Consider the following 22,810-nt stretch of genomic DNA (forward strand, 5'->3'; position numbering starts at 1 on the left):
TTTATTTTATTTATTTATTTGCATAGATATACATTTTTTAAATATGCATTTGTGAAAACAGAAAAATGTTGGCAGACCTGGGCCCCCCCAAAAAAAACAAGATACAGTGCTTGTGTTTTTGATTTTTGTTTCTATTTATTAAAAAACAACAACAAAAAAAAAAAACAATTATATAATAATATAATAATAAAAGAGATACATAAAAAAGATACATATGTATATGTGTGTGTGTGTGTGTGTATATATATATACACTGATTATCTCATTTATTAATTATTAACGTACTTTCTCTTAATTTAATTCGATTTTTTTATTATGATCTTTTTTTAATAGTTGTAATTTCTATGTTTGTCCTGTTAATAATTTTAGTGCTTCAGTGCTTTTATAATGTGCTTTTGTCATTTTTATTGTTTGTTTTTTTTTTAAATATTACTATTTAGGTTTAATTCATTTTTATTTTTAGTTTTATTTCCGTTTTATATTTTCTTTATGTCCAGTGTGTAATTTTGTGCTTTAACTAACTGAAAATTAGAAATGCTGCCTTGGCAACTAACTGAAAAATATTTCATCTAATATTTATATTTTGTTTAAGCTTTATTTCAATTCAGTTATCATAATATGGAAAAAAAAACACGCATACATATTATTTGGCTAAAATTTTAGTTTGGTTTTATTTTTTATGTCCACTTAGTAATTTTAGCACATTAGTGCTTCCTGTTTTCATTTATTTAAATATTTATTCATTTTGTTATTGTTACATATTATATATTGGTGCATAGAAAGGAAATCTGTATTGCCAAAAGGCTTTTAAAAAAGTATTTATTTATCGAGTAAAAGTTAAACTTCTAAATTCTAAATTTTTTTAAAAAAAAGTTTTTTTTTTAGCACAAATTCAGAGACAGACAGTCATGTTTAAGTTTCATAATTTTATTTGTCACTTTCATCCTGTTTTTTTTTTTTTTTTTTTAGAATGTAATGATTAAAACACACTTTGCTTTATTTCATTTGTACAATCCAGTTTTTGGACTGTGTGATTGATAAAAGTGGATCTTAATACACAGTTGAGTTTAACAGACACCGTAAAACAAAACATTGCAGATATAAAAACATTATTTACACTCTCAAACAAGTGTTTTGTGCATTTAGTTTCAAAATAAAACTAGAGACTTTTATGCTGTTAAATTCTCTTTCTGGTTCCTGTTTTGCTCTCAGGATTGAAACAAACACTGCAGTTCATCATCATTATACACAACGAAAACATGAAAAAGAATGATCCTCAACAATGTTAGAACGACTAAACATCAGCTGACCCTTCAGTAAATCCTGATCGATTCATGAAGTGCTGTGAGTTTGGATGAATCTCCATCAGTTTCACAGAAACGAGCCAAAAGTGATTCTCATTTCAGTCTCAGTGTGTAATTCAACTGTCTGTAGAAAGGTTGTGAGCTAAAATGCTTTGCAAACTCCTCGTTGATGGTATTTGAGCACTTCATCATTTGCGACTGAGACGGGATGAGCGTCAGTAAGTTCCTGAAGGGTCAGTGATGGTCCACGTCTACTGGCCTAAACAGCATCAGTCACAAACTCTGAGAAGACCTCAACCACAATGTCAAGGAGGAAAAATCAGCGTCTCGGATCCTTCCTGAACCAAAGGCATAAGATAATTTACAGATAATGATGAGATAATGTTTTTTAATGTGGGTGAGACAATTTTTTTTTGGATGAGATTAAAAAAAAGGTGTTTAATACGAAAAGATTTTTGATGAAAATTTTCTGGATTACATAGTTTTTGGATGAAATTTTTTTTTTTTTTTTTTTTTTTTTTTTAAAAGCTTCTGATATATTTTTTAAATGAGATAAAGTTTGATGAGATAATGTTTTTTAATGAGAAAAACGCTTTTGGGTGAGATAATTTATTACTAATATTATTATTATAATTATTATTAGTTTTTTATTTTATTTTATTTTTTATGAGATAAATGTTTCTAAAGATAATTTTTGGATGAGATTAAAAAAGGTTTTGATGAGAATTTTCTGGATTACATAAAAATGTTTTTGGATGAAATTATTATTATTATTTATTTATTTTTTTATTTTTTTGGATGAGATTAAAAACGTTTTATTAATGAGAAAAAAAATTGATGAGAATTTTCTGGATTGCTTAATGTTTTTGGATAAAATATTTTTGTTGAGATTTTAAAAATGCTTTTGATATGTATTTTTTTGAATGAGATAATGTTTTTTTAATGAGAAAAAATGCCTTTGGATGAGTTTTTTTATGAGAAATGTTTCTGAAGAGAATCTTTTGGATGAGATTAAAAAAGATTTTTGATGAGAATTTTCTGGATTACATAAAAATGTTTTTGGATGAAATAAAAAATGTTTTGATGAGATTTTGAAAAATCCATTAATATATTTTTTGAATGAGATAAATGTTTGATGAGATAATGTTTAGAAAAAGTTTTTTTTTTTTGATAAAATGTGTTTTTTAATGACAAAAGAAATTTGATGAGAATTTTTTGCATGACATAAAAATGTTTTTTGATGAGATTATTTTTTTTATTAAAAAAATTTTTGGATGAGAAATGTTTCGTTAAGATTTTTCTGGACGACAGAAGAAAAAGTTTTTGGATCAGAGATTTTTTTGGTGATAGAAAAAAAGTATCTGAAGAGAAATGTTTTTGGGAGAGAAAAAACAAATCTTTGGTCTTTGGCTTGGAAAGGATCTGAGATTTTTATTTTTTCAACCTTGATTTTTTATTATTTTTTTACATTGTGATTCAGGACTTTTGAAATTTCGATAGCAAAGGTTGAAGTGTAAGTCAGCAGTGATTATCTACAGTTATAATATTTCCCTTTCCTTCCACGTAGCCCTTAAAATGTTCATATCGTCGTCTCAAACTCACTCACGTATAAAAATACCTCATATATGAACGTCCACGTGTCACTCATACAAGAAAAACACAGAAATGAAAGATCTGTCATCATTTTGTCCTTTCAAACCTGTTCATTTTCTGTCAAACATTTATGGAAACAAACCAGCACACGTCTATATTTATTACTTTTCCCCCATAACGAATGCATTACAATCATTTTATGGATGTTTTTATAAACAAATGAATCAATAATGACAGAATCTTTATTTCTGGGTGATTTTTTCCATTAGATCTCATGTACAGGCGTGTTTTAGGATGTAAAGTCCCGTCGGGAGTGAAAGCGTAGTGCTTTGTTCTCATAAAGTGCGATTCCTGTGCAGCAGTTCTCAATCGTCCCGTCCCGTCTGACGGAAATCTCAAGTGCATTCTGGGTCACAAACATCGGTTTGTGCGTGTCTCAGCCGAAGAAACCCAAAAACGCCAAACTCCAAACCGCAGCTGCCATTAATGTTGCCATCAGGTCGCCACGGCAACCGGCCCGGCAACCGTCGCTGAGGCGCTGCGACCGATGCGCGACGCCGACCTCTGACCTGGGGCCGCCGGCGGAGCACTGGACCATTGGCGTCTGGTAGGACGTGGGCCGTCGCTCGGGCCGGTCGGGGCTGGATCCGTCGCTGGGCCGCTGGCCGTTGAACAGCAGGTATCGGCCTTCGGCGTCCCGCTCCATCCGGAAGAGCTCGTACTCGGTGTGCGGGAGGCGGATCCCCAGCGCCACGCAGCCGTTGGTCGGAGTGACGTCCTGCTCCACGCCCACCTGCCACGAGCCCTGAACGCCGCAGCCGTTTCCATTAAACACATTCAGCAGAGACGTGGTCGCCAGATCCATCGGCATCACACGCATGTGGTTCACTGGAACATCACACACACACACACAATTAGTTAACAATATATTTACAACTATTACAATTTTTATTTATTTATTTATTAGATGTACACTGATGCACATTTGTAAAAAAACAAAACAAAAAGGCAGCACACCTGATCTCCAAAAATAAATAAAAAATAAATAAATAAAAGATAATTAAGATAAAGTGCTTACGTTTTTGATTTTTGTTTCTATTTATTATATATATATAATTTATATGTATTTTATATACAATATATTATAAGATGTCTGTGTTAATTTTTTTGCTAGCTTTTAAAAAAAAATGTTTAGAAATGTTACTTTTTTTGCATTATATATATGTCCATAAACAAATATCTATAAAATATTTCTGAAAATCTAATAATAAATATGTTTCAAAATCTGAAATGTTTCAGATTTTAGATTTTTTATGTGTAGAACCATTATGATGTAAGATATTTAGTTATTTATTTATTTATTAGATATACATTTTTAAAATGCACATTTGTCAAAACAAAAAGGCAGCGCACCTGGGCTCCAAATAAATAAATAAAATAAGATAACTAAGATGAAGCGCTTGCATTTTGGATTTTTGTTTCTATTTATTACACACACACACACACGCACACATACATTTATATATACCTATATATATATTTATATACAATATATACAATATATTTTATAAAATATTTTTGTTTTAAGATAAAGTCTGTGTTAGTTTTTTTTGTTTTGTTAGTTATATTTGTTAGGTTTTTTTTAGAACTGTTATAAATTTTTTGCATTATATATATCTATAAACAAATATCTATTAAATATTTATGAAAATCTATTAATAAATATGATTCAATATGTTTCAAAATCTGAGATTTTAGATTTACGATTTTTTTTACTGTGTAGAACCATTATGATGTAAGATATTTATTTAGCATAAATGTACCTTTTTATAAAAAAATAAAAACACCTGGGCTCCAAAAAAAAAAAAAAAATTAAAAACAAATATTTTGTGTAAAATATTTGTGTAAAAATTGATATATATATATATATATATATATAATTTTAATTATTCATTTAAATTATATGTATAGTGGATACAGATATTTTTTCAGGACAATTTTTTTTATCTTAAGATAATTAAAAAACAAATTTTCTTTAATAAAGTCTATGTTGACTGTTAAGATTTAATTTTCTGACAACCATTTTTTTTTGCATTTTATCTATTAAAAAATCTATAAATATGAAAATCTACAAATAAATAACTATATTTCAGATGGTTAAGATTTTTGAATTATGTATAGAACCATTATGATGTAAGATGCTTTATTTATTTATTTATTTTTTACATCATGGTATACGTTTCTAAAAACTTTTTTTAGAGAAATATATATAAATAAAAATCTATAAATAAAATATGTCTAAATCTATAAATCTCTTAGTTTTTGACTGTTAAAATTTAGACTTTTTATGTTTAAGATTTAAGATTTTTCTTTTTTTAATTAATTTATTTTATTGCATAGTGATACAGATTTTTAATGCTTGGTGCAACATAATTTAAAAAAATACAGTTTTGCTGTTAAGTGAGTGAAAATCTCTGACCTTTGAACACAAACTCAGTGCCGCCCATGACGCGCGTGGAGCGCAGGCCGCGGCTGTAGCGTCCGCGGGCGAACAGGCTGAAGGTGGGGTGTTTGCAGGCCGGGTCAGAGTAGTGATAGTAGTGACCCTCCCACGTGTGGTTGTTGTCGTGGAAGATGAAGTGGCGCGTCAGGAACAGAACCTCGGGCCGGACCTCGCAGCGGCGGGACGCCCAGTGGCCGGTCAGAGTCACCGTCAGGTCGGGCCGCGGCGGGAGGACGGGCGGGTGGAACTCGTCTGATCGAGAGATGATACGGCAGGCCATGCAGCTGAGATCGTGATTCTGAAAACAGATGTGAAACGCCATTACATGTCACATGACAAGATGATCTGATCTGATAATCAGCTTCAGCCGCTTTAAATGAACCAGTCTGATCCAGCTGATTCAACAGAATCAGGCGGTTTAAGCAGTCAATTTCAAGGCATGTTAAATGCATGCTTACATGTGAGAATCTGGTACTTTTTTTTTCCAGTCTGATATACTGAGGTTTATTTTAGAATTTATGTTTTATGTTTGGAAAAAATAAATGCTACAAATGTTACAGTATGATATGTATGATATAAAAACATAAATAGATAATGAAAAACATTTGAAACATTTAAAATCTATGCTTGTTTTTTTAGCAACATCAATTTTGAGGAGAGAGAATAATTTTATATTCAAATTCTAAATGATACATTCAAAGTGTAAAAACTCTAAATGATACTTTTTAAACTGTAATTGATAAATTCAAACTCTAAATGATACATTCAAAGTTAAAAACTAAACAATACATTTTAATCTGTAAATGATACTTTTTAAACTGTGAATGATACATTCAAAATGTAAAAACTGTAAATGATATTTCTTAATCTGTAAATGATACGTTTTAAACTGTAAGTGAAAAATTCAAACTGTAAATAATGCATTCAAATACATTTTTTTATATAAATGGTAAAAAAATAAAGTAACTGATAGATTCAAACAGTTTGTTCATATAGTATTCTGTATAAGCGTAATTAAAAGGACATGAATACTGTTAAAGTGAAGTGTTTTTATAAATACAAAGTCTCTGAAACGTCCTCATGATGGCCAACAAAAAGAGCTTTTTTTCCCCGCAAAACACTTCGATTTTTATGAACAGACTAAACTAGTTATGTTTCTATTAATACACAATCAATAAAACACAACCGCACACAAACTGAAAACACGTGTGCAAAAAAACAACCAATCACATGACGCCCGGCTCTGATCCGCCCAGAAAACCACCAATCAGCTCACTGACACTCCCAAAGATTTCTGGGACAGGAGCGGGAACCGCAATCACGTCCGTCGAGCGGCTAAATAAGGAGCGACCCGTTAACGAGCGCAGTCAGACTCCCATCACGTCACGCATCGCGCCGTCTGCGGCCTGATGGGACTGAATTCTGAAGGAAAACTGCGGCTGATTCTTCTGTTTTTTAAAGCTCTTTGTGGCTGATTCTGCAAACCATTTTAACAGCACATCAAAGAAGCCAACATCTTTCCATAAAGAGGAATTTCTATATTAAAATTTCATTGTGTGTCACAAAAACAAGCAGCGTGTCCTCTCTTCTCTTAAAAGTGCTGTTGATCCACAGAAAAGCTCTGTTTAAAGCTTCTTTTACAAAAAACATTTTACGTTAATGCCCAGCACCACTAATTCTCTTCAGAAGGACTTTATTGAGAGAGCTACAGAGAGAACAAATGCTTGTTGAGCAGCAAATCAGCATATTAGAACGATTTCTGAAGGATCATGTGACACTGAAGACTGGAGTAATGATGCTGAAAATTCAGCTGCGCATCACAGAAATAAATTACAGTTTAACAGATATTCACATAGAAAACAGCTGTTCGAAAAGATAATAATATTTCACTATTTTTACAGTTTTTATTGTACTTTTAATCAAGTAAATACAGCTTTGGTGAGCAGAAGACTTCATCTTCAAAAAAGTTATAATTAAAAAAAAATAATAATATATATATATATATATATATATATACACTACCGTTCAAAAGTTTGGGGTCAGTAAGACTTGTAATAGTCTTTAAAGGCTGCATTTATTTGATTAAAAATATAGAAAAAAAACAGTAATATTGCAAAATGTTTTTACAGTATAAAATAATGTTTTTTATTTTAACATACTTTAAAATAGAATTTATTCCTGTGATGAAAAGCTGAATTTTTATCAGCTGTTACTCCAGTCTTAAGTGTCACATGATCCTTCAGAAATCATTCTAATATGTGGATTTATTATTAGAATGATCAATGTTGGATAATATCAACAGTTGTGCTGCCAAATATTTTTTGGAACCTGTGATTTATTTATTTTTTTTCAGGATTCTTTCATGAATAACAAGTTTAGAAAGTACAGTGTTTATTCAAAATATAAATATTTTATAACAATGTAAATTATTTATTATTAACTTTTAATAAACTTTTAATTATTAACTTAATACATCCTTGGTGAATAAAAGTATTAATTAAAACAATAAAAATGTACTGACCCCAAACTTTTGAACGGTAGTGTATATATATATATATATATACACACACACAAGCATTAAAACATTTAAAATATATGCTTGTTTTTAGCAGCATCAATTTTGATGTGAGAGACTGTAAATGATACTTTTTAAACTGTAAATGAAACATTTAAATTCTAACAACTGTAAATGATATTTTTAATCTGTCAATGATACTTTTCGAATTGTAAATAAAACATTCACATTTTAAAAACTGTAAATGATACTTTTTAAACTTTAAATGATACATTCAACTTCTACCAACTGTAAATGACACTTTTTAAACATTCAAACTGGCTTCTTTCTAAAGCATTAAAAATCAGGCCCGAGTGTAATGTTGTGGATGTGTTTAGCAGCTGTAAATCATTAAAAGAGTTTATTTAAAGGTGATTAGCATCATGTAAACTAGATACATCCATACGCAGTACTGTATATTTACAGTAGTTCTGTCTGTGAATCATCCGGACTAGTTTTCAACAGACATCAATTCTGATCACAAAGTCTAGAAAGCGGAAACAGACGGGTTTTCCACATTCATCTACACTATAATCAATATTAATATCATCCACTATTTCATCCAACCCTGCTTCTAAATGACAAAGATCAACAAAATGGACCGTTTTTTGCTTTATTCTTCTGAGACTGAGCCTCAGATGTGACTGATATTTATTCTACGTCGAGCGCTGCCACATTAATTGATCCAGAATGAGCTTTGGTTTATGCGAGAGGAGAGCGAGGCCGCCGTCTTCTCTTTTATCATTATTATTGCGAGTCTCCCCGTAAAGCTTTGCCAAACGAAGGAGCGTTCGAGCAGAAAGCTAAACATTTCACATCACATCCTGATGGAGAGCGAGAGAAAGCCGCGCTCCGTCTGAGATGTAAACAGAGACGTGCAGCGATAACCCGCCGATCACCGACCCGCACTTAAACCGCAGCCCGTTCACAACAGCTCGTAAATCTCAAACCTCCAGCTCAAAGTTCATCTCATCTGCTCGTAACCGGATCTTCAGCTCAGAGAACAAACCTACTCGGATCTCCGTGAGCTCCAGCAGAGACAACAAGCATTAAAGTCAGTTTACAACTAGATCTATAAACATTTGATGATTTTGTAAATTATTTTGACAAAAAACCGAAAATGTGATGCTGAAAGCTTTTTGTATAGTTTATGCACTTTTAAAAATGTTTTCATATTTTTAAAGCAAAACAAAAACACAAGAAGCAGGGTTATTATTGTTAACTAAAACTAAAATCATACAAAATATTTCTGTTACTTGAAATAACACAAAACATTAACTGAAATAAAACATAAAAAAACTAACTTATTTTATTTTAACTAGCTGCCCAGGCAATCATTTTCATTTTCATTTGAAGTTAAGGTACTACAATAACTAAACTAAATAAAACTAAAAAACTCAATTCATAAATAAGAAATATGTACTATTTGGGAAAAAAAAAAAAAAAAAAAAAAAAATTAATAAAAATTCAAAAACACAACAAAATCAAAAGTTTAACTTTTTTTTTTACATATTTTGTAAATTAAATATTAGTAATATTAGTAATAACATAAAATATTTCATACAACAATAAATAATTCTAATATAAAATAATATTAAGTATTTTAAAAGTATAAAATAATAACAACAGTAAATATTTTAAACAATAATAATTAATACTAATATTAAATAACTATATTCATACATAATAAAGTGTATTAATTATGTTTAATAAAAAAAAATCATTTTTAAAAACAATACATACAAATATTAAATACAATTATAATACTAATTTTAAATAATATTTATAAAATATTAATAAATAATACTAAATATTTTAAACATTAACAAATAAAACAAAAAAAACAACACAAATTTATAAAAAACTGAAATTAATACAAATCCAAAAACTACAAGCTGAACTAAAATTATAAAAAATATATTAAATATTTAATAAATAAAAATATAAAATATTATTTAGAAAATAATAAATAATAATAACATTAAATATTTCATACAATAATAAATTCTCTAAACTCTAATGTTAAATAATATCACATATTTAAAAGTAATAAATAACAATAGTCAATCTTTTTAAACAATAATAATTAATACTAATATTAAATAACTATATGAATACATAAGCATATAAAATATTATTCATATAAAATAAACAAATATACCTAATATTAAATAACATTTTAAAAATAATACATACAAATGTTAAATATTTTATACAATAATAATACTAATATTAAACAATATTTATAAAATGATATTAATAATAATATTACATATTTTAGACATTAATAAATAAAACCAAACAAAAATCATATATATATATATATATACTATTTGGAAAAAAAGCCCCAGAAACTAATAAAAAAGTCACTACAAGTCTAACAAAAATGATACAAAATATAAATAATTATAGTGCATAATATGCATTTTGCAGTAATAAACAATACTAATATTAAATGATATTAAATAATAATTTAAAATAATCCATATTTATATATATTTTATTTACATATATTTGATATGACAAGAAATTATATTAATATTCAATAACATTAAAAATAATATATAATAATATTCAATATTTCAGACAATAATAAATAACATTAGTATGAAATAATATTTATAAAATAATACATAATAGTTACATTAAATTATTTTAAATAGCATTTAAACATAAAGATTCATTTCTGGTTCCCATCCCCATTCCGGTGAGCCGTTCTTAAAAAAAAAAAAAAAAAAAAAAAAACTATTTTCCCTACAGCATTTCAATCATCTAAAGAACTTTTTGGACAATCTAAGGAACCATTATCAGTGTTACATCACACACACTGCTCTCAAGATCTCAAACAACAGCGTCCAAAAACCAGTACTGGTTAATTAAACACAGCTGAACTGCAGGCTGTTCACAGTTTGAACGGTTTGTAAGAAGCTAAACGGTCTGACCTGTGCGTTCTGCAGCGCGGGCTGGTAGCTGGACGGTCTGTAGAACATCCTCTGCGTGGGTTCGGTGTGAATGTCGCCCAGGTACAGCTCCTCCAGCAGCTCCTCCAGGTTGTGGTGCAGATATTGTTTCTCCACCCGCAGCAGCTGCAGCTCGTGCATGGCGAAGTTCAGCGCTCGTGAACAATCGCAGCCGCCCTCGTCGCTCCAGAGCTCGTAGCTGACGTTGGGCAGCCAGGAGCCCACATCCCCGCAGCTGCGCTTGAGCCGCTGAGCCAGATCTCGGGCCACGGAGGCCGAGTGACACACCAGCCGCGTGCTGTGGATCTGATAGTCGGCCTCGGTGCCGCCGCGCACGATCCAGGACGCCTGACGCAGACGCACGCGGCCCCGCACCAGCAGCGTGTAGCTCGGCGTGGTGCAGTGGTTGTCGGCGTAGTAGAACTGATGCGCCTGAAACGTGTTGTTGGGCAAGAAGCGGTACGAGCGCGTGATGAACTCCGGACCGGGACGAACCTCACAGCTGCCACGAGACACATAAAATACACTGATTTATGCCAAAATTCATTATTCACTATTAATATTATAATTATATAACATTATATTTAATATTCACATTTATTTAAAATAATATGTTATAAAATAAAAACTATTAAATAACATTTCACAAAATGCTTAAATATTAAATAAAATGTATAAAATAATAAAGAATTATTATATTAAGTAATATTAAATAACATTTTATAAAACAAAAAAAGTAAAATAATGATATATTTATAAAATAATATTTTATAAAATAATTAAATATTACATAAAATGTATGAAACAATAAATAACATTTTATAACATATTATAACATAATATTAAATAACATTCATAAAACTATAAACAAGGATAGTATAAAGTAACATTAAATAACATTTTATAAAACAAACAAAAAAGTAAAGTAATTATATGAAATAATACCAAATAATATTTTATAAAATAATTAAATATTAAATAAAATGTATAAAAGAGTAAAGAATTATAACATTAAGTAATATTAAATTACATTTTATAAAATATTATAACATAATATTAAATAACATTCATAAAACTATAAACAAGGATAGTATAAATTAATATTAAATAACATTTTATAAAACAAAAAATGCACAAAATAATTACATTAAATAATACCAAATAATATTTAATAAAATAATACAAAATGTTAAATATGATTTATAAATCAATAATTAAGGATAATATTAAATAATATTTTTACAAAAATAACAATAAAGAAATGATTTTTCATTATATATATATAATATATAATATATTAATATATTATAACATAATATAAAGTAATGTTAAATATATTCCACATTCTATTAAATAAATAAATAATAATTTATTAAATAAATAAATAAAGATTTACAAAATAATTATACTGAAAAATACTAAATTATATTATGTAAAATAAATTATAAATATTAAATAGCTAATAATTCACTCAAAAACACAATTCAGCTACCAAATATCCAATAAAATTTATCAAATTACAATTAGAGGAAACTGATTTTGAGGGGAATTAAAATAGCATCTAAAAATCATCTTAAGAAAATTCTTAAGCAAACATGTAAAATGTATATTTTGTGTGTATATATATATATATACACAATATATACAATTTATTTATTTTTTTCCCTAACAAACAATTTGGACTTTTTTCTTGCAAATCTAAGTTTATATTTCGTACTATATAATTATGAAAAATTCTAAGAATTACAAGGGAAAAGTCCAAATTATGAGGGGGGAAAAAAGTTTTTTTAATCAAGACATTCCAATTTAAAATATATATATATATATATATATATATATATACATATTAAATATTATTATTATATTAAATTATAAAGAAGGTTTTATGCCATTCAGAGACAAGTAAGCAAGTATTTTAAATTTAAAATTTTTACAACTTTTCACATTTATTTTTAAATGTAAATGTTGCTTTTAAAGGGGTTTAGATAAAAGAATTGCGCTGATTAATGACTTTTGGAATTTTGTAAGAGGATTTTTAGGTGCTGTTTTTATTTTCCCAAATAAAAAAAAAAACAAATCTTTAGTCTAATCAAAGCTGTATAATCCGACCTGGTGGACACCCAGTGTCCCTGGATGTCGGGCGGCATCTGTACAGTGATGCGGGCGCCGTTATGCAGGTGTTTGAGCAGATGAAGACACTGTATGTCTTTGGACGGCCAGACCAGACTCTTCTCTAGAGCCAGACGAGGAGAACGAGCGTCAGACGAGCCCTTCACACAACCTGATCACATCAACACAGGGTTAACAACATTCACTCGCTCCACACACGTGTGCAGCTCTGCTCTTTCTGTCCAAAAACATCTGCACATAAACACCGCAGTGATTCCTACACAATGTTTAGATCACGTGATCAGCCTTCAAAAACATCAGCGGAATGAAGGAATGAAGGCGCGCAGAAACAGACCAACATTACAGCCCATAAAGCGCTTTAATGAATGTGGGAACGAGCCGCTGCTGGACTGAGATCAGCTATTATAATTCATTTTCATATTTCATATAATGACACATGAGGCAAATAAAGCGGATGGCTGGATAACAGCAAACAGATTTCTGGCCGGCGATCAGGAGCTGCATGAGGACGCCAGATGAAAGCAGAAAAACCTCCAGAATGTGAGCGCTAAAGCCTCGGAAATCAAAGTCTTTGACAGCCTCGGGCTGCGGCTCCGTATTCCAGCGCTGCAACACAAACACCACGAAACACTTCACATCTCGCACAAACTCCATTACAACAATCTCACAATCATCAGGAAGAGCTCAAACTTTTGTCAGAGCATCACCATCTGCCTTCACTCCCACTAATAATTAAATAATGTCATATTATTGAAACCCAACCGTTTAGTGCTTAGCATTTTTTGCTTAGTATTTTTTATTTCACCATTCAGAGTTTTTCCTCGCAATTCTGAGATGTAAAAAAGTTAGAAATGTGATACATAAACTCAGAATTACATTTTATATCTTACATTTCTGATTTTCTAATTTCTTGACTAAGCTAATTGTAACTTTTTTTCTGTCATAATTTGGACTTTTTTTCTTGCAAAACTTTATATCTTTAGATTTTTACATCTATAGACTTCTTTTCCGACAATTTTGAAAAATTCTCACAATTGCAAGAAAAGGTCCACATGTGAGGGTGGAAAAAACATCAATTAACTGTTTTCTTTTTCTTCTTCTTTTTTTATTATTTTTATAAAATGTATTTATTATTATATAAAAAGTCAAAATTATGAGGGGGAAAAAGTCAATTAACTGTTTTGTTGTTGTTAAGAATTATTATTTTTTATTATTAAATTATTATATAATAATTTGTATAATTATATAGGGGCTTTTTATGCCACAGGACAATAAAAATTAAAAAGTTAAAAAAAAAAAACAGAATAATAAAATGCTAACTGCAATTTTTTGGACTTTTTTTCTTGCAGTTCTGAGTTTATATTCAACAAGTCTGACCTTTTTCTTGAAATTTGAGAGGGAAAAGTAAATTAATTTTTTTGTTTGTTTTTTAATTCATCCTATGGCAGAAACAATAAATATATATTTATTATAATTATTGTTATATTAAATTATATGGAAGCTCTTTTAAATAAAATAAAATAAAATAAAATAAAATAAAATAAAATAAAATAAAATAAAATAAAATAAAATAAAATAAAATAAAATAAAATAAAATAAAATAAAATTAAAAGCTAATTGCAACTTTTTCCCTCATAATTTGGCCTTTTTTTCTTGCAATTCTGAGTTTATTTCCAACTTTTTTCTCACAATTTTTTTTAAAAATCCTCAGAATTGCAAGAAAAAGTCTAAATTATGAGGGAAAAAGACTAGAAAAAAGACTTTCCAACTTTTTATAAAACATATATATTTATTATTACACTCAATTATATGGAAACTCTTCTATGCCACAGGATAAAAATAAAATAAAATAAAATAAAATAAAATAAAATAAAATAAAATAAAATAAAATAAAATAAAATAAAATAAAATAATAAGGGGAAAAAATTCATAATCACATTTTCATTTGTTTTTAATCCTATTGTGGAAATAAGTTTTCATATAATATAATAATAACAATATAATATAATGATAAATAATAAAAAAAAGATAAAATAATAAATAATATTAATACTGGGTTCCCCAAAGAAACTTTCAGCGATCAGTTAAAAAAAGTCCAAAGTATGATTGGAACAAGACTAGAAACAAGACTTTCCAACTTTTTAAAATATATATATATATATATATATATATATATATATTATAATTATTATTATATTAAATTATATGAAAACTCTTTTATGCCACAGGATAAAAATGAAATAAAAAAATAATAAAATAAAATAAAATAAATGAGGGGAAAAAAGCCACAATCACATTTTTCATTTGTTTTTAATCCTGTGGTGGAAATAAGCTTCCATATAATATAATAATAACAATATAATATAATGATAAATAATAAAAAAATATTTATAAAATAACAAATAATATTAATATTGGATTCCCCAAAGAACCTTTCAGTGATCAGTTATTAAAGGAACCTTTTTTTTCTTAGCATAAAGAAGATTAGAAAAACCTAAGGTGGATTTTTCCACTGCAAATAACCTTTAGTGGTTCCTTGGATGTTAAAAGTTCTCGATGGAAGTGTCAGTGCCAGTGAAAAAGCTTGTTTGGCGGCGTTTATTTGTACAGATCATAACACAACACTCTGTTCTCCAGGGAAACTCAGGCGGCTCAGCTGGAAACATTAGTAACGCTCCACTGCTTCTCTCATATTTAAGTCTCTCTCTCTCCTTCTCTCTCTCTGCAGCAGCAGCTTGAGAACATCAGCTGCGTTTGCACCTGCGCGCAGATCAGCTCTGACCGACCGCATGTTCGCAGACGCCCCAAACCCAGAGCGTCCTGTTACGCAAACACTGACAGTGAAGAACCTGACGATTAAAACACTCTGATCCACAAAACCTCTCGCATGACGCTTCAACACCTGCAAAACAAATACACTGGAGCTCAAACGTCTCTTCTGCTCGCCAAAGCTGCCTTTGTTTGACTGAAAAAACAGTAAAACATTATTACAACTTCAAAAAGCTGTTTTCAATGTGAACGTATAATAAAATGCAATTTATTTCTGTGAACAAAGCTGAATTTTCAGCTGCTGTTACAGTTAAACCCATAAAGGTTAAAGTCCTTCTCAAGTTACTAAACCTCTGAGATCTGAGATCAGGTTTGATGTGCCGTTTAAACCACTTTATCTGTTCTCTGAATTATTCTCTACAAGCTGAATGAATAAATCATTTTTTAAAAAAGAAATTAATACTTTAATTCAGAAAGGACACATTTTATTATTATTAGGAGGCAAATATTGACACTTAATATGAAATGTTTATTTCTGCTGTTACATACAAAACACAAAACTATATACATGACAAATTACTTAATTAACTTACATAATTGTCTGGGTAATTACGTCATCTTGAAGGGACCAAATATTTTTTTTTTTACATTTATTATTTATTATTAACATAATTTTATTTTTTTACTTTTTTTTTTAGCAATTTTACAGATAATATAATATAATATAATATAATATAATATAATAGTTTATATTCAAAGAACTGCAAGAAAAAAAAACAAATTATGAAGAGAAAAAGGTAAATTAACTTAACTTTTTTTTTTTTTTTTTTTAATTATCCTTTGGCAGAAACGAGACATTCCAACTTTTTAATATATATATATATATATATATATATATATATATTTTATTATAATTATTATTATATTAAATTTTATGAAAGCTTTTTTATGCCACATGATAAAAAGTAAAATAAAATAAAATACAATACAATAAAAAATACAATAAAAATAAAATAAAATAAAATAAAAGATTTTTTTTTTTTCCCTCATAATTTGGACTTTTTTCCTTGCAGAACTTTATATCTTTAGACTTTTATATCTATAGACTTCTTTTCTGACAATTTTGAAAAATTCTCAGAATTGCAAGAAAAAGTCCATATATATATATATATATATATATGTACACACACACATAAAAATTTTACATTCAATTATATGGAAGCTTTTTTATACCACAAGATAAAAAACTAAACTAAAATATACAATTAAAAAAATACATATAAAATGAAATAAAATAAAATTCATTCCTGGAGGCAAATATTGCCACTATATAATAATATAATATAATATAATATAATATAATATAATATAATATAATATAATATAATATATAGTACAATACTCAGCATATTAGAATGATTTCTGAAGGATCATGTGACACTGAAGACTGGAGTAATGATGCTGAAAATTCAGCTGCGCATCACAGAAATAAATTACAGTTGAACACATATTCACATAGAAAACAGCTGTTTGAAATGTTACAAATATTTCATAATTTTTAAACATTTTTTTAAATAAATAAACGCAGCTTTGTAAGCAGAAGTGACTACTTCCAAAATCATCAAACTTTCAAACGCTAGTGTAAATGTATTTAATTTGTTCCTGAAGTGCTAGAAGACGACTGAAACTAGTTCTGGATTTAATGTTCTTGCAGTGGGATCAATGAATGGACTTTTTTCTCACGCTAATTCATGGCATTTTTATCCTTCCGTCGTTCCCGGCGAAGCCAAGCGCGGAGCGCGTTTGGTTCCCAGCGCCGCTTTTCTACTGTATCTCAATCAAAGCGTCCGCAGCGCTCCGGAGAGTCGACCGCGAGAACATTTCCAGCTGGCCGGAGCCCACGGATGAGGTAAGAGCTCCGGGCCGCCTGACAAACACACAGCGCTCCGGATCCGGTCCACAACATCATTCCATCTCAAAGCGTTTTACCACACGGCCTCGTCTGCGCCGTTCTTCCGGACGGCCGCTTTAACTGCCCTCTCGTTAATTCCCATTATATATACAAGTTTATGAGCTTGTAGACGTTTTAATGGAGGCATGATTCAATGGAGGAAAGGGGTTTGATGTGGATAAGAATAGACTGGCACAGCAGATCACAGCACACGCATTTAGACCAGGATAATGACTCCTCGCCTCCCTATACTTTTTTTCATTTATTATTTATTATTCCCAGATTTTTAGATCATTTTAGCCAGTTTGCAGACACTAATTAACATGAAGCCTAAAAATGACCCTGAAAATCTATTCCAGGAGACATTAATAACAAATATGCTGTTACATAACATCAAATTACACACATAAAAACTGACTGTTTGAAACTTGGCATTTTGTCATCTTAAAGGGGTCATTCTGATTGATTGATTGATTTTTAGATTCTATCTACACTATCTAATATAAAGCGTAAAAATGAGGCAAATAGTGACACTTAATATGAAATGTTCATTTCTGTACGCAAAACTGCACTGCTCTTCAAAAGCTTGGGATCGGTATGATTTTCAAATGTTTTTTTAAAGAAGTCTCCTATACTCAACAAAGTTGCATTTATTTGATCAAAAATACAGAAAAAATGTTAATATACTTTAAAATGTAGTTTATAAAAGTTTATTTCTGTGATGCACAGCTGAATTTTCAGCATCATTACTCCAGTCTTCAGTGTCACATGATCCTTCAGAAATCATTTATTTATTTTTTTGATACTTTTTTCAGAATTCTTTGGTGAATAAAAAGTTCAAAAGAACAGCATTTATTAAAACCAGGAATGTTTTTTAATAATACAAGTATTTACTATCTTCTTTTTTTTCGATGTAACAAATCCTTGCTGAACAAAAATAATAGTTTCTTAGTTTTATTCATCAAAGAAGTAAATTAACATATATTTTAAATTAAATTAACATTATATATATTTTTGGGGGGGAAGTTGGAAAGCGTGTGTGTGTATATATATATATATACACACACACACACACATAAGTATTGTAAATCATTTATTTATTTATTTATTATGATTATTATTATATTATATGGAAGATTTTTTTATGTCACAGGAAAAATAAAATAAAATAAAATAAAATAAAATAAAATAAAATAAAATAAAATAAAATAAAATAAAATAAAATAAAGTCAAATAAAATAAAATAAAATAAAATAAAAAATAAATAAATCTTTGCTGAACAAAAGTAATAATTTCTTTAAAAAAAAAAATTAAACAAGTAAATTAACTTTTTTTTGTAAAACATCCCATTGAGGAAACAAGACTTTCCAACTTTTTTAAAAAATATCTTTATATTTATTATGATTATTATTATATTAAATTATTATTTTTTTATGCCACAGGAAAATAAAATAAAATAAAATAAAATAAAATAAAATAAAATAAAACAAAATAAAATAAATCCTTGCTGACAAAAGTAATCATTTCTTTAAGAAGAAAAAAAGCAGAAAAAAAATTACTGACCCAAACATTTGAATTGTAATTTATATTGTTACAACAGATTTCTGTTTTAAATAAATGCTGTTCTTTTTAACGTTTTTTTTTTTTTTCCATCAAAGAATCCTGAAAAACATATTACAGGTTTCCAATAAATAAATAAATAAATAAATAAATAAGCAGCACAATTATTTTTAACATTGATAATAATCGGAAATGTAGTAATGATGCTGAAAATCCAGCTTTTTATCACAGAAATAAATTGTATTTTAAAGTATATTTAAATAGAAAAAAATATTTTAAATTGCAATAACATTTCACAATATTACAGTTTTTTTCTCCCTTTTTTCTGTGAATAAACACAGCATTGATGAGCAGAAAAGACTTCTTTAAAAAACATTAAAAATCTAACGTTTAATTGACGGTTGAAAAGGAATAATTACATCATCTTAAAGTGGTTTAATTACCGTAGTCAATTAACGGACGTTATGTATTTATTATGTAGTGTAAAAATGAAATGGACCCCAAAAATAATTCCTCGAGGCAAATATTGACACTTAATAAGAAATCTTCATTTCTAACATGAAACTATACATAAAACTGAACTTAATAAACTCTTTATGTCATCCTAAACCCTTTTTTGTTTATTATTTATTTTTCACAGATAATGTTATCTAATTTTAGCCAATTTTCTGTGCCAAAAACAATATTTTTATGTCAATTTCCACTGCCGTTTAATAGCATCTATCTGATTTCCTCCAAATTGTCTCACAGTGAAGGACAGACTGAGTTTCTGACCAGTCAATAGATGTAAATGTTGATGAGTGATGTCAGAAAGTACCAAAGGTTTGTTGTTTTGCTCGTTTGTGAGTCACTTTGGATAAAAGCATTTGCTAAATTAATAAATGCAAGTTTAGATGCATTAAAGGAACAGTTCATTTAAAAATGATCCTGTATGAATTTCTTCTGTGGAACACAAAAAAGGAGTATTTTCTAAAGATGACTGGGGTCTAAACTTTCACTAAAAGACGTGAGGTTGAGTGCATCATTTCTGAGTGAACTGTCTCTTTAAGATGTTCTGCACATTCTCAGTATGTGATGAAGTGCGGTTCTGGTCGAGCTCAGATAACATTCACCGTGAGCTCGACGCTGTTTAATGTCTAACAAACTCCACATGAGCGGCCGCCGAGCGTGCCGTTCTGGCTCGTCTTTGACCCGATCCTGAGGTTTTTCCCCCTATAAATTTACAGCAGGCTCTAATCTGGCCTGACGGCGGGGTTTTACGGCTGCTGGGAAAGGCTGCTATAATGCGCCACTTAATTGAACGTTAGATTCTCTTAAACACACTGGAGAGAATCAAGCGCGCATGAAAATATCTTTTTTATCTCCGGCCTCCGTTTGAAGCCGCTGCCAAACGTTTCCAGCTGATGAAACGGGTCAACTGCAGTCCAGCGAGACTTTATGTGATCTTCAGACCAAAGAAGCGGCTTTTCGTGTTATTATATTCTGACTAGTACAATCTGTGTTCTTCTGTTCATGCCACTTCATCTACCAAGGTCAGAAATGAACCAGAAGTGACGAAATGCAAGTTCTTCTGTTTTTATAGCTGTCATGCAACATTTCATATATGTGACCCTGGAGCACAAAACCAGTCAGAAGTTGCAAAAATACATTGTATGGGTCAAAATGATCAAATTTTCTTTTATGCCAAAAATTAAGATATTAAGATCATGTTTCATGAAGATATTTTGGAAATCTCCTACCATAAATATATTAAAACTTAATTTTAAAAAAAATTATTATATTTTATTAATCAGACTTTCCTAAAAAAAAATAAAAAATAAATAAATAAATATATATATATATATATATATATATATATATGTACTGTATATATGATTATTAAAGCTATTATTATAAGCTATTATTAAAACTTTTATCTAAACTTAATTTTTTGATTAGTAATATGCATTGCTAAGAACTTCATTTGGACAACTTTAAAGGTGATTTTCTCAGTATTTAGTTTTTTTACACCCTTAGATTCCAGATTGTCTAACCATACATCAACGGAAAGCTTATTTATTCATCTTTCAGACGATGTATAAATCTCATTTTCAAAAATTTGGCTGGTTTTGTGGTCAAGATTCACATATTTTTAAAACATTCTTGTCTAGATTTTAATTACTGCCCTCAGAAACACTAAAACACTCTTAAAAATAAAGGTTTTTCACAGCGATGCCATAGAAGAACCATTTTCGGTTCCACAAAGAAGGTTCTTTAAAGAACCATCTCTTTCTTACCTTTTTTTTTTTATAATCTGAAGAACCTTCTTTCGCCACAACCTGAAGGTTCTTCAGATGTTAAAGGTTCTTTGTTGAATCATTTAGACAAAAAAGGTTCTTCTATGGCATCGTGAAGCACCTTTATTTTTGAAACATAAAAATCTGAAAATCAAAGGACGCAAATATTGCAACTTAATAAGAAATGTTCATTCCTGACAGCGTTCTAATTAAGATTTAGTCAATTAATGTCCATAAAACTGAACTTAATTAACTTTCTACAGAATCTGTAACAAGTGTTTTGACAAATCTTTCAGGTCTGTTGTTGCTGAATTTAATTCCAGATCAAACTCTATTACACTTTTTTTCTAACAAACAACCCATGTTTGATTTAATCCTTACATTAACATGAACTCTGATCTATTCTCATTGAATCTTTACGAAGCATTCAAAAGCTGCCGAGTTAAGATTAAAGGTAAAGTCAGTTTCAGAACTTGTTTAAAGTTACATTTGTAACTACTATAAACATCTGTAACCTTTATTCTTTGAACATGTATCAATAGACAGCACGACGACATTTTTACGTCATATAATCATGATATTATCATTCTGTTCTCAAACTCCATAGTATTTTCACATTCTTATGAAATCTTTAACCATAAACAGCAGGTAATAAGACTGAAAACACTCACCAAACGCCATCATCATCATCGTCGTCAGTACACACACAGCCATTATTCCTGCAGAATGCATGCAGTTTTCCCTCAGTATCTTCCTTCCTGAGATTAATCACACATGAAGTTTCTCATTTGTCCAGATTTTTAAGACTGAAGTCCGAAAACATCCATCCGAGCCGCCGCGCGCTGCAGACGCGCACGACGCGCGAGGAGAAACATCTGAAACAGTCGCGCTCCAGCGATTCATATAAGAGCAGGAGTTACTGCTCCCACAGGAGATCATGGAGCAATCCGCGGAAAACCATGACGGAGATTCCAGGAGAATCCAGCGCCGAGCCTCACTGGAGAAATATGAGAGAGAGAGAGAGAGAGAGGGAGAGAGGGAGAGAGGGGAGGGTCGACGAGGTTTGGACTCGGATCTGATTTCCATTAGGATTCTCAAATCCAGACCACATCAAACAGATCCTGATTTTAGAACGATTACAGTTCCTCCTGTTCGAACCTGCATGGTATTTTGTGGAGGACATTTACTTTTTTGTGTGATTACTGTGGGT

General features: G+C 29.6%; 1 protein-coding gene across 2 annotated transcripts; it reads right to left on the reverse strand.

Annotated features, from left to right (window-relative positions):
- Positions 1 to 831: 831 nt before the first annotated feature.
- On the reverse strand, positions 832 to 22,586 carry LOC127154730 (protein APCDD1). 2 transcript variants are annotated; one of them, XM_051096486.1, is made up of 5 exons: positions 22,272 to 22,586; positions 13,024 to 13,147; positions 10,897 to 11,416; positions 5,377 to 5,698; positions 832 to 3,785 (listed from the first exon to the last, which is right to left on the reverse strand). In XM_051096486.1, exons 1-5 carry the CDS (start codon positions 22,330 to 22,332, stop codon positions 3,334 to 3,336), a joined length of 1,479 nt encoding a protein of 492 aa, XP_050952443.1. In that variant the 5' UTR covers positions 22,333 to 22,586; the 3' UTR covers positions 832 to 3,333. The 2 variants fall into 2 exon arrangements, with proteins under 2 accessions (XP_050952443.1, XP_050952435.1); XM_051096478.1 differs by having other exon boundaries at positions 13,024 to 13,195.
- Between the last annotated feature and the right edge of the window lie 224 nt (positions 22,587 to 22,810).

This window comes from Labeo rohita, chromosome 2, assembly GCF_022985175.1.
Source record: "Labeo rohita strain BAU-BD-2019 chromosome 2, IGBB_LRoh.1.0, whole genome shotgun sequence".
NCBI classification, from domain to species: domain Eukaryota; kingdom Metazoa; phylum Chordata; class Actinopteri; order Cypriniformes; family Cyprinidae; genus Labeo; species Labeo rohita.

Coding starts and splice junctions, on each gene's coding strand:
- LOC127154730 (XM_051096478.1), bottom strand. CDS start 22,332: ATGCATTCTGCAGGAATAATGGCTGTGTGTGTACTGACGACGATGATG. Junction 13,196..22,271: donor GATGATGATGATGGCGTTTG/GTGAGTGTTTTC, acceptor TGATGTGATCAG/GTTGTGTGAAGGGCTCGTCT. Junction 5,699..10,896: donor CCGCGCTGCAGAACGCACAG/GTCAGACCGTTT, acceptor ATCTGTTTTCAG/AATCACGATCTCAGCTGCAT.